Source organism: Sinohyriopsis cumingii, chromosome 13 (assembly GCF_028554795.1).
Source record: "Sinohyriopsis cumingii isolate HCF-2022 chromosome 13, ASM2855479v2, whole genome shotgun sequence".
Taxonomy (NCBI): Eukaryota; Metazoa; Mollusca; class Bivalvia; order Unionida; family Unionidae; genus Sinohyriopsis; species Sinohyriopsis cumingii.
The window spans coordinates 76,742,066-76,755,354 of NC_142973.1; the positions used below are offsets into that span (position 1 = coordinate 76,742,066).

General features: G+C 39.3%; 1 protein-coding gene across 3 annotated transcripts in view; it reads right to left on the reverse strand.

The window, feature by feature from the left end:
- The window catches only part of LOC149785851 (putative ATP-dependent RNA helicase TDRD12), a 313,410-nt gene that overhangs the window by 83,045 nt on the left and 217,076 nt on the right, over positions 1-13,289 (reverse strand). For all 3 annotated transcript variants that reach the window (XM_089979811.1, XM_089979813.1, XM_089979812.1), the window contains one exon: positions 9,306-9,373. In XM_089979811.1, coding sequence (XP_089835937.1) covers positions 9,306-9,373 — 68 coding nt within the window. The remainder of the gene's footprint in view (positions 1-9,305; positions 9,374-13,289) is intronic.

The following is a 13,289-nucleotide window of genomic DNA, read 5'->3' on the forward strand; positions in this document are numbered from 1 at the left end:
ATCAAGCGTTACACAAAGGACAGCAGGAAAACTCTTAAGGGTAAGGCACTGGAATCAAGCGTTACACAAAGGGCAGCAGGAAGACTCTTAAGGGCAAGGCACTGGAATCAAGCATTACACAAAGGACAGCAGGAAAACTCTTAAGGGTAAGGCTCTGGAATCAAGCGTTACACAAAGGACAGCAGGAAAACTCTTAAGGGTAAGGCACTGGAATCAAGCGTTACACAAAGGACAGCAGGAAAACTCTTAAGGGTAAGGCACTGGAATCAAGCGTTACACAAAGGACAGCAGGAAAACTCTTAAGGGTAAGGCTCTGGAGTTTTACACAAAGGACAGCAGGAAGACTCTTAAGGGTAAGGCTCTGGAGTTTTACACAAAGGACAGCAGGAAGACTCTTAAGGGTAAGGCTCTGGAGTTTTACACAAAGGACAGCAGGAAGACTCTTAAGGGTAAGGCTCTGGAGTTTTACACAAAGGACAGCAGGAAGACTCTTAAGGGTAAGGCTCTGGAGTTTTACACAAAGGACAGCAGGAAGACTCTTAAGGGTAAGGCTCTGGAATCAAGCGTTACACAAAGGACAGCAGGAAGACTCTTAAGGGTAAGGCACTAGAATCGAGCATTACACAAAGGGCAGCAGGAAGACTCTTAAGGGCAAGGCACTGGAATCAAGCATTACACAAAGGACAGCAGGAAGACTCTTAAGGGTAAGGCACTGGAATCGAGCGTTACACAAAGGACAGCAGGAAGACTCTTAAGGGTAAGGCACTGGAATCAAGCGTTACACAAATGACAGCAGGAAGACTCTTAAGGGTAAAGCATTACACAAAGGACAGTAGGAAGACTCTTAAGGGTAAGGCACTGGAATCAAGCATTACACAAAGGGCAGCAGGAAGACTCTTAAGGGTAAGGCACTGGAATCAAGCATTACAAAAAAGACAGCAGGAAGACTCTTAAGGGTAAGGCACTAGAATCGAGCATTACACAAAGGGCAGCAGGAAGACTCTTAAGGGCAAGGCACTGGAATCAAGCATTACACAAAGGACAGCAGGAAGACTCTTAAGGGTAAGGCACTGGAATCGAGCGTTACACAAAGGACAGCAGGAAGACTCTTAAGGGTAAGGCACTGGAATCAAGCGTTACACAAATGACAGCAGGAAGACTCTTAAGGGTAAAGCATTACACAAAGGACAGTAGGAAGACTCTTAAGGGTAAGGCACTGGAATCAAGCATTACACAAAGGGCAGCAGGAAGACTCTTAAGGGTAAGGCACTGGAATCAAGTGTTTCACAAAGGGCAGCAGGCATTACGCAAAGGACAGCAGGAAGACTCTTAAGGGTAAGGCACTGGAATCAAGCGTTACACAAAGGACAGCAGGAAGACTCTTAAGGGTAAGGCACTGGAATCAAGCGTTACACAAAGGACAGCAGGAAGACTCTTAAGGGTAAGGCACTGGAATCAAGCGTTACACAAAGGACAGCAGGAAGACTCTTAAGGGTAAGGCACTGGAATCAAGCGTTACACAAAGGACAGCAGGAAGACTCTTAAGGGTAAAGCATTACACAAAGGACAGTAGGAAGACTCTTAAGGGTAAGGCACTGGAATCAAGCATTACACAAAGGGCAGCAGGAAGACTCTTAAGGGTAAGGCACTGGAATCAAGTGTTTCACAAAGGGCAGCAGGCATTACGCAAAGGACAGCAGGAAGACTCTTAAGGGTAAGGCACTGGAATCAAGCGTTACACAAAGGACAGCAGGAAGACTCTTAAGGGTAAGGCACTGGAATCAAGCGTTACACAAAGGACAGCAGGAAGACTCTTAAGGGTAAGGCACTGGAATCAAGCGTTACACAAAGGACAACAGGAAGACTCTTAAGGATAAGGCACTGGAATCAAGCATTACACAAAGGACAGCAGGAAGACTCTTAAGGGTAAGGCACTGGAATCAAGCATTACACAAAGGACAGCAGGAAGACTCTTAAGGGTAAGGCACTGAAATCAAGCATTACACAAAGGACAACAGGAAAACTCTTAAGGGTAAAGCGTTACACAAAGGACAGCAGGAAAACTTATGGGTAAGGCTCTGGAGTTTTACACAAAGGACAGCAGGAAGACTCTTAAGGGTAAGGCACTGGAATCAAGCGATACACAAAGGACAGCAGGAAAACTCTTAAGGGTAAGGCTCTGGAGTTTAATAAAGGACAGCAGGAAAACTCATAAGGGTAAGGCTCTGGAATCAAGAGTTACACAAAGGACAGCAGGAAGACTCTTAAGGGTAAGGCACTGGAATCAAGCGTTACACAAAGGACAGCAGGAAGACTCTTAAGGGTAAGGCTCTGGAATCAAGAGTTACACAAAGGACAGCAGGAAGACTCTTATGGGTAAGGCACTGGAATCAAGCGTTACACAAAGGACAGCAGGAAAACTCATAAGGGTAAGGCTCTGGAATCAAGAGTTACACAAAGAACAGCGGGAAGACTCTTAAGGGTAAGGCACTGAAATCAAGCATTACACAAAGGACAACAGGAAAACTCTTAAGGGTAAAGCGTTACACAAAGGACAGCAGGAAAACTTATGGGTAAGGCTCTGGAGTTTTACACAAAGGACAGCAGGAAGACTCTTAAGGGTAAGGCACTGGAATCAAGCGATACACAAAGGACAGCAGGAAAACTCTTAAGGGTAAGGCTCTGGAGTTTAATAAAGGACAGCAGGAAAACTCATAAGGGTAAGGCTCTGGAATCAAGAGTTACACAAAGGACAGCAGGAAGACTCTTAAGGGTAAGGCACTGGAATCAAGCGTTACACAAAGGACAGCAGGAAGACTCTTAAGGGTAAGGCTCTGGAATCAAGAGTTACACAAAGGACAGCAGGAAGACTCTTATGGGTAAGGCACTGGAATCAAGCGTTACACAAAGGACAGCAGGAAAACTCATAAGGGTAAGGCTCTGGAATCAAGAGTTACACAAAGAACAGCGGGAAGACTCTTAAGGGTAAGGCACTGGAATCAAGCATTACACAAAGGACAGCAGGAAAACTCATAAGGGTAAGGCTCTGGAGTTTTACACAAAGGACAGCAGGAGAACTCTTAATGGTAAGACTCTGGAATCAAGCGTTACACAAAGGACAGCAGGAAAACTCTTAAGGGTAAGACTCCCAAATCAAGCTTTACTAATAGTACAACAGGAAAACTCTAAAGGGAAAGGTTCTCAAATACAGCCTCACTTAAGTGTTCATAAGAGGATTTAGACAACAACCAAAGAACAAGTGAAAGGTTCCATTTAGGCATTAATAAGTATGATGGAGGGAGGCAGACTACCCCTTCAGCTGCCTGGTGAACCCTGTTCAGATATTTTTTGCAAGATCTCAACCATCACAGAGTGCAGTAGCAGCAGAAGATCTGGATGAGTGGAGGCCTAATAAAGCCTCTCCAGACTGGACAGTATACTTTTGTCCTTAGCACCAGAAGTTTTAGGACAAAATTCTGGGAGAAGGAGGCAGTAAACTTCATTCAAGCATTATTGAAAATCCAAACTTCCTCCTCCCAACACCTGACTTGACAAATGGGAGGGACCCTAATAGAAGGGGAGGAATCATCATCACTGGTTCCTCCAGGAACTCATCTGGGTATGGAAAGGAAATTTTTATCCTTAGTCCACTTTCATGGTTAGACAGTACTGACCATTCCTGTATCTCTCTCTGAAGAGGGAGACAAAAATGTTTTCCATTGTACCTTAAACATTCACTGAGTGATGGGACTAACCCTACTAGTTGTCCTCTTAGTCAAATGGGATCACTGATCCCTTCTCAGCTATGTTGGAGATAAGTGGCTGCCCTCTTCTTTTTTTATTGGACAAGGCTAGAGGCAATGAAGCATGTTCACAACCTGTCATGTCCACCCTACCCTGAAACCAAGGCAGGGGCATCCATGACTTCACTGGGTGTGGGGAACTCACTTCCTCACATGGACAAAACAGACACATAGGGAGGGGAAGGGGGATGTTAATCCGATCCCCTCCTTAGTTGGACAAGTAAAAGCTGACGACCCATCCAAAGGGATTAAGCAGTAAGTTTAACCTGATTCCTGTCCCCAGACCAATAATCAAATCCTGGAGACTGATGCTTGAAACCCAGTGATCAGTGAATGACTGGTGGTCAGTTACAGGTTGCTGATCAAAGACTGGTTCAGCAAACAATATCTGACAGACAAGCACACTTCAGATCTATTGATGCAATACTGCTACTCCTGTGTTCAGAATGGCGAACAAACACAAGAACACCTGGATGCACCCCAGATCTTGCCAATGGCACTTAGTCGACTATGTAATAGTCTGCCAGCGTGATGCCAAGGATGTCCTCATCACCAAGGCCATGTGAGGAGCAGAATGCTGGACAGACCACAGACTTGTCCGAACTACCCTACAGCTGCACATTGCCCCTCATCACCTAAGATGTCCTAAACTTGTGCGCACAGCCTTCAACATTGTCAAACTCCAGCAGCCTTCCACCAAGCTCAATTTCCAGAAGAGACTAGATGACAAGCTCTCAACAAACGGACCGATATGTGGAAATGCCTCCGAAAAATGGAACAAGCTCAGGGACACGATAAGAGAAACAGCTATGGCAACCCTGGGCCCAAAGAAGCGAATCCATAAAGACTGGTTCGACGAGAACAACGATGCCATTGAAGATCTGCTTTTCAGAAAGAACAAAGCATTCATGGACTGGCAGAATGACACAAACTCCATCAACAAAAAAGACCGCTTCAAATTCTATCAAGCTGAAGCTCAGAGAGAAATCTGCAAGATGCATGACCATTGGTGGGAAAAGAAAGCTGATGAAGTGCAAAGCTATGCTGACACTAACAACTCCAAAGAGTTCTATAACGCCATCAGGTCAATCTTCAGCCATGCAAAGTCCAGCTCTGCGCCCTTGCTCGCTGCAGATGGCATTACACTAATAAAGGACAAGAATGGCATTAAGGAAAGATGGAAAGAACACTTTAGTCAGCTCCTAAACATGCCCTCATCGGTCAGCCAATCTGTTCTTGACCAAATACCCCAGCAGCCAACGCACGACCAACTGGATATTCCACCAAAAATAGAAGAGTTGAGGAGGGCCATTAAACAAATTAACTGTGGCAGGGCACCTGGAAAGGATGGTATCCCAGCGGAGGTGTACAAGGCTCTCAGTGAACAGACTCTGGAGGCATTCCACGATGTGCTAATCAGCATCTGGAAGGAAGAAGAGATGCCAAACGACCTCAGGGACGCATCAATCATGACCGTCTATAAAAATAAAGGCACACGTGTGGACTGCAGTAACTACAGAGGCATCTCCCTGCTGTCCATAGCTGGCAAAATACTCGCTCGCATCATCCTCAACAGGCTTATTACGGCAGTATCAGAAGATAACCTACCCGAGTCTCAGTGTGGTTTTCGCCCAGACCGCAGCACCATTGACATGATCTTCACAGTGAGACCAGTCCAAGAGAAGTGCCTTGAGCAGAACATGAATCTGTATGCTGTCTTCGTGGACCTGACAAAGGCTTTTGATACAGTCAACAGTGACGCACTGTGGGTAGTACTCAAGAAACTTGGTTGTCCTCAGAAGTTTATCAACCTCATTCGGCTCCTCCACGTTGACATGACTGGAGAGATTCTCTCAGACGGTGAACCCTCTGAGAAATTCCCAATATCTAATGGTGTCAAACAGGGCTGTGTACTTGCTCCGATACTCTTCAACCTCTTCTTCGCACAGGTACTGTTCCATGCCATCCATGACCTTGACATTGGCATCTACATTAGGTATCACCTGGATGGATCAGTGTTTGATCTCCGTCGCCAAGCTGCAAAAACAAAGACGCTAGAAAGACTCATCATTGAAGCACTCTTTGCAGATGACTGTGCCCTCATGGCCCATGAAGAGACTCACCTACAGGCAATCATAGACAGATTTTCTGAAGCCACCAACTTATTTGGACTCACAATCAGCCTAGGAAAGACAGAAGTCCTCTTCCAGCCCGCCCCAAACACTGCCCCCTCACAACCCTGTATCACCATTGGCGACACGCAATTTAAGAATGTGGACAGTTTCAAATACCTTGGCAGCACAATATCTAGTGACGGCTCCCTGGACAAAGAAATCACTGCGAGGATCCAAAAAGCAAGTCAAGCACTCGGACGACTTCAAACAAAGGTTTTGCAGCACAAGGACATACGCCTGTCAACAAAGATGAAAGTGTACAATGCAGTTGTCCTCACGTCTCTCTTGTATGACTGTGAAACGTGGACACTCTACCTGAAGACATATCAGTCAGTTGGAACAATTCCATCAGCGCTCCCTGAGATCCATTATGCGGATCAAGTGGCAGGACCGAATCACCAACCAGGAAGTCCTTGACAGAGCCAACACAACAAGCATCGAAGCCAAACTAATCCAGGCCCAGCTTTGTTGGACTGGCCATGTCATCTGCATGGGTCAAAGCAGAATCCCAAAGCAGTTGTTCTATGGCGAGCTAGCCCAAGGAAACCGAAACCAAGGCCACCCTCATAAGAGGTACAAAGACAACCTCAAGATGAACATCAAATGGACAGACCTCCAACCCCGCCAGCTCGAGCTCGCTGCCTTAGACAGAAGCCATTGGCGAGCGCTGACCAGAAAAGCCTGTTCCACCTTTGAGGATGACCGCCGCCAGCATCTTGCTGCAACTCGGGAGAGTCGTCACAGAACTGTATCACAAATACCACTAACCACCGGTGTCCCATGCCCCACCTGCAACTGCCTGTGTGCATCGGAATTTGGACTCAGGAGCCACATGCGCGTCCACCATTGAATGAGATCGCACAACTTGTCTTCCTTGACTCGAGAGACTACCATTATTTATTTTATTTACTCCTCTGTCTCATGAAGGTACAAGTCACTTATCTGTCACCAACACACTGATCTTGAGAGGGTGCTTTTCTTTCCTAGATGGACAACATGACTTGCTCTTAATGTTTTACTTCCTTTGGGTGGAGCTAAGCATCAAATTCTCATATGACAGTTTTGTAACAAGCATCAAGTATTCATCCTCTTTGGGCAATCTCTGAACCAGTGAGATTATTCACAGGGGGAGTTGATTTCCCCAGCATGGGAAAAGATCCAGACCCCTTATGGGAACTAAAAAGTCACTGAATGATGATGAAGAAGAAGAGAGACAGTTCTTCACATTCTCTAATTTACTTTTTGATTTTGTTCCAAAGTTTGGAAGCTATACTGAATAAAAATTCATTAAATATGTCTGCTATTTTAACATCCTCATCAATATTGTGACCTTCCTGGCTAAGCTGATGGATTCTGGATGGCCTTGAGGAATGTTTACCTGCGCCTGGTTTAAGTTTCCACATAGCATAGAATTCTTATTGCAATTATGTTCTAAATCTGACTGACAGTAATTCTTCTTTGCCATATTGATCATTTTGAAAACTTTATTTCTCCATGTTTTATAATGTACTTGTTGAGAAGTCTATTTTGTTTCTTCTCTCCTGTTTTAAATGCTGGTATTGCAATCATCTAAGATATTTCTGAGAAACTCCAATCAGCCAGACTGGTAACAAATCTATTTTCTTATATGTTTGATTTCACAAGATGCTGCCCATACAAAAATCTATCTAACCATCTATGCAGGTGAATTAGCAACAGCCATGTTGAACATCAGACCGGCACTATTTTTATATAATGCCATCTACTAGTCAAAAGATGTCTTTTTGTGAAAATCCCATATCAATATGACCATCTGTTCAATAGAAATAGTGATAATATTTTCAAAATGGTGTCCATGTTGGTATCAGATAAGCAAACTTTTTATTTAGGACTATCCATGTCATAAAATGACACACAGTGAAAAATATTTGTTGATTTGACGTTTTAAGAAATTGATATGAATAGATTTGAAAAAATTTCAAATTTGCCATTCTAGAGGCCATTTGGAATGTTCAAGGGGCACATTTATATTTAGAACCAATTACACTTTAGTCACACTTCATGACTTTCCTCCAAGTAGTTTATAATGTGTAACAAATAAATTGCTAACAGACAACAGACACAGACCCAATCCAAAAAATCTCTAGGTCTTTGACCTGCATGGTTAACAATACTCAGAAATGACCACGATCATGAAGACAGGGGTCCCAAAGTGATATGGGACACGCCATGTAATTATGATGTACAAGCATAGCAATCTTCATACCTTAATCTGCAACTGATGTAAAGCAACGGAATGTAAGTAGGATGGATCTGCAATTGATGTAAAGCTACAGAATGAAATTATGATGCATGGCTATGCAAATACTATGTACCTTCTTTTCAAGAAAATGTGGGTAACGAATGGAGCAAACTATGACCTATTCCTTTTCAACTTTCAAATTTGATTAACTCAGAAAATCTAATTAACAAATACAATTGTTAAACATATGCATAAAACATTTAAAGGTCTTTCTTTCAGGTCATTCCTAATGAGTGTGAAATAACTGTAAACATTTACAGGTCATTCTTTCAAGTCATTCTTAATGAGTGTGATATAACTGTACACATTTACAGTTCTTTCTTTCAAGATATTCTTAATTAGTGTGAAATAATTGTAAATGAGTATGAAACGTGGATAAAAATAAGCCTTCATACAAATGAACCTTGTATAAGAATAACAGCCTTTCACTCTACCAAAACAGATGTACTGACAGGATGCAAGGTGACAAGATGTAAGGTACACGTCAAGCTGCTACCTTAAATACTTCACATAAGGTAGCATGCGCATTGACCTTATTCCACTGTTTCATGACTGGGATGCAAACAAACATAATTTTATATTGCCTTCTGTAGGGTCATGAAGAAACTCAAAGGAAATTGAGTACAGCCACCTAAAACTGTGTTTTCCATAGAAATCAACTACCGCGTTAATTCAACTAAAACAGTGTCTTATATACAGCATGAACTGCTGAAGATCCTTTGTTTGCAAGGTTATCAGTTTTCACGTTTTATGGAAAGTGCCATTTCTTACATTCATAAATAGGAGTCCAATTGTTGTTTTTTTTAAAAATTATTATTCATGGGGTCTTTAAATTCAGGGTTTGTAACAACTATGAAAATTGCTATCCCACCAAAAATGGTGAAATCACAGTAAATCTCACTTTCAAATCACACCATGAAGAACTAACTGTATCTGTATGTATCTTCTAAATAATTTGAAGAAAATCTTGATGTTCCTATAATGTGATACATATGCCTGGCAAGCCACTGATCCTTGATTAACCAAAAACATCTTAGTGAAACTCACCCTGTGGGGACTGCTGACAGTATGACTGACAGCTCTTTGCACATCTGGAGAGCCCTTGCTTCGTCTTCCTAATATAAAAAGGTAAATGAAATTGAATAACAACAAAGAATAAAATTTCTAGAAGAAAAGCTAATCTTTGGTTAAAAGTTTGCTGAAATATTTGCAGAAGAAACTTAATTGCCTGCTACGTCCAACTTCCATTAGTGATAGTAAATAAGAGATTTCCGGTTTCTGTATATCAAATTTCCATTTCCTTATTCTCTTTGAACAAAACTTAAAAACCTATTGGTGAAACATTATGTTATTCTTATATTTGCTGCTGCTTGCAATTTGTTCTTAATTTTCTATCAATTACAAAAATATAATCACATGCAGACCTGCCAACCCTGACGTCTCAGTAAGGCAGTTGATTATCTTCCGTAAGATTTACCAGTTTTCAGTAAGGTGAAAAAAATTATCAATAACTGCTATTTTCAAGCTGGACAACATAATTAAAAGTTTGATGCTGTGACAATAACATTATGTTCAACTGAAAAGTTTGTAAAGTATGCGTAGACCTTACTTACCACTAATACAGTTGCAAAAACTTTAGTTCCCAACCCTATGTAACTCAATGGCTTGTTGCTATCTCTCAACTTGACATAATTCTTGGAAATTCTTTTTTCCATTTCATATGATGACGGCAATCATATCTTCTGGCACTAGACATACTCAAATTGGCATGTGATGTCCAATAAACATAATTGTGTCCTTTCCATCTTTTATTTACAAGAATCTGAATATTCCTTTTCATTCTTCTGTGTTGATTATTAACACTTTTCTAGAGGATTATTTTCCATTTTGTTTTAAACATTCATCACATTCGGAATGATATTTTAAAAAAATTCTATAATCAACAGTTTGATCATGCAGACGCTTCGCATGAACAAATAGGTGCAGTCTAAATCATCTGGGGTGCTGCTGTAAAGTTAGTCAGGTTCCCTACCTAATTTCACTAATTCTAATATGAAACCCAGATCCAAATAAAACATAGCTGAATCAATTATTTTTCAGCAACGATCATTTTTCCATAGTTTTTGCTTTTATGCCATAAGTCAGTATTTAAGGGTAATTTTTGTAAGACTTACAGTAAAATTGTAAGAGTTGGCAGGTCTGCACATGATGTCATAAACAGATAACCTTATATTAGTTCTCATTTCAAATAAAATTTACCAGACCAGTTAAATAATTTCTATTATTGTGCACAGCTTGGCGAGAAAAAGATTGAAACTACTGAACATGTCTCATAAATTTCAGGTGAAATGAGCATAATATTAATTTTGCATTTATTGCATAATTTTGTCCCTTTAAAATGAAAGCGAATGTATTGTTGTTATGTATATTTAATTTGCATTGTTCGTTAGTTAGGTTCTTTAAATTTTGTATATTTCATTATTTGCCATTGACAATATAACATTGTACGCTGTATTTGACCTTGTTCAAAATCAAGTTCATTTTCTACCTGACCTGAATCAACGATATTGGTTTTGTAGTAAATATGTTTATCTCCATATGAGCCTAGAACTTTGGAAATTCCCTATGAAATGCCAGGTCTACCTGTTATTTACTATATTTTATATTATAATTTTAGGCACATCTACACTTTCAGCATTGGATTTAATTTGGATTTCCAAAAAAGTTTATTCAGAAACTTATCATTAGGACTGTAATTCTAGAATTATTTGGGATTTAATTCATAATACCGTTAAGTTCCTGCATTTTCACTTTGTATCCAAGGGAAATAAATTATTTGTTGAATTTTATAAAGCTTGTTGCTTCTCACTCTTTTTTATTACTTATTTTAAGACAACTGTTTCTTGAATATATCTGTGTCCTCGTACATTTTGCTTTTTCCTGATAATGACATCATGATATTATTAGGTGATATTACACACATAATATATTGAGGATATTCTCTTTTCCTATGTCAATATCAGACATATTTCATCATGTGATGCCAAAAACACGAAATTTTAGTGAGTGTCAAAGTTACAAGTTAAAATATATCATTTTTTGTTACACAAGATGAAATATATCCAGTATAAACATGGGAAAAGAAATTTTCTTTTTATTATACACCAATTTTGCCCCAGAATCAAAGTTTAGAAAATTTAGCTCACTTTTTGGCACAACATGGTCACTCCTACCCTTTTTCATAAATCCACCTCACTTTCATAGGTAGATCATATAAATATACATAGCTTAAGAAAAATGGTAGGTTTGGGTTGACATAATCTGTTGCAGTGAATTACATTTTTGTAATTTTTCAAACTATCTGACCACATATGAAAACAATGCAACAGAGCAGGTTTGTTGTTGTTGTCATGGAAAGGGAAATAAATGCAGAGAAATGTAACGACATTTGGTCAAATTTCTTTATGAAAGATAAATTTTCATGTCCGAAAAGGTAGTTTCTGTTTTACAAAGTTCTCATTTTGTTGCTGCAGATACAACTTTTGTAGGTTCTCACAATCAAGCAACACATGGCATGATGGGAAATCTTATATTTTCACATGTGACAATATAAGGAAATAATTTTCACACACAAAAACAGAAATGAAAAAAAAATATGAAAATTATTTTGCCAACAAGTCTCTATGTTTCACACTTAAGTATATAAAAAAGTACTGATAAACTGAATTAAATATGATGTGTTTGAGGTATTTATGTTATTTTCATTCTGAAAAATAAGTCACTGTAAGCCACATTAGAATCATCATTAGGAATGAATTAATAAACTATCACAGATTTTTGTGAAAGTTAAAATGGCAAAATAAATTAGAAAATCTAAGTTATATTACTAAAAGTTTTGAAGGAAAATGATGACAATTCTGAATATGTTAAATGTTATTAATGCTACACTTTCTCACTATGACTTAGCACTAACATGTATCTGTATTCTAAGACCTAGAAAGCACTCACATTATCTGCATTCTAAGACCTACAAAGCACTCACATTTATCTGTATTCTAAATAAGACTTAGAAAGCACTCACATTTATCTGTATTCTAAGACCTAGAAAGCACTCACATTTATCTGTATTCTAACTAAGACTCAGAAAGCACTCACATTTATCTGAGTGAATTCTAAGACCTAGAAAGCACTCACATTTATCTGTATTCTAAGACTTAGAAAGCACTCACATTTATCTGTACTCTAAGACTTAGAAAGCATTCACATTTATCTGTATTCTAAATAAGACTTAGAAAACACTCGCATTTATCTGTATTCAAACTCAGACTTAGAAAGCACACACATTTATCTGTATTCTAAGACTTAGAAAGCATTCACATTTATCTGTGTTCTAAATAAGACTAAGAAAGCACTCAAATTTATCTGTATTCTAAGACTTAGAAAGCACTCACATGTATCTGTATTCTAAGACCTAGAAAGCACTCACATTTATCTGCATTCTAAGACCTACAACACACTCACATTTATCTGTATTCTAAATAAGACTAAGAAACCACTCACATTTATCTGTATTCTAACTAAGACTTAGAAAGCACTCACATGTATCTGTATTCTAAGACTTAGAAAGCACTCACATTTATCTGTATTCTAAATAAGACTTAGAAAACACACACATTTATCTGTATTCTAAGACTTAGAAAGCACTCACATTTATCTGTATTCTAAGACCTAGAAAGCACTCACATTTATCTGTATTCTAACTATGATTTAGAAAGCACTCATATTTATCTGTATTCTAACTAAGACTTAGAAAGCACTCACATTTATCTGTATTCTAAGACTTAGATAGTACTCACATTTATCTGTATTCTAAGACTTAGAAAGCATTCACATTTATCTGTATTCTAATACCTAGAAAGCACTCACATTTATCTGTATTCTAAGACAGAAAGCACTCACATTTATCTGTATTCTAACTAAGACTTAGAAAGCACTCACATTTATCTGTATTCTAAGACTTAGAAAGCACTC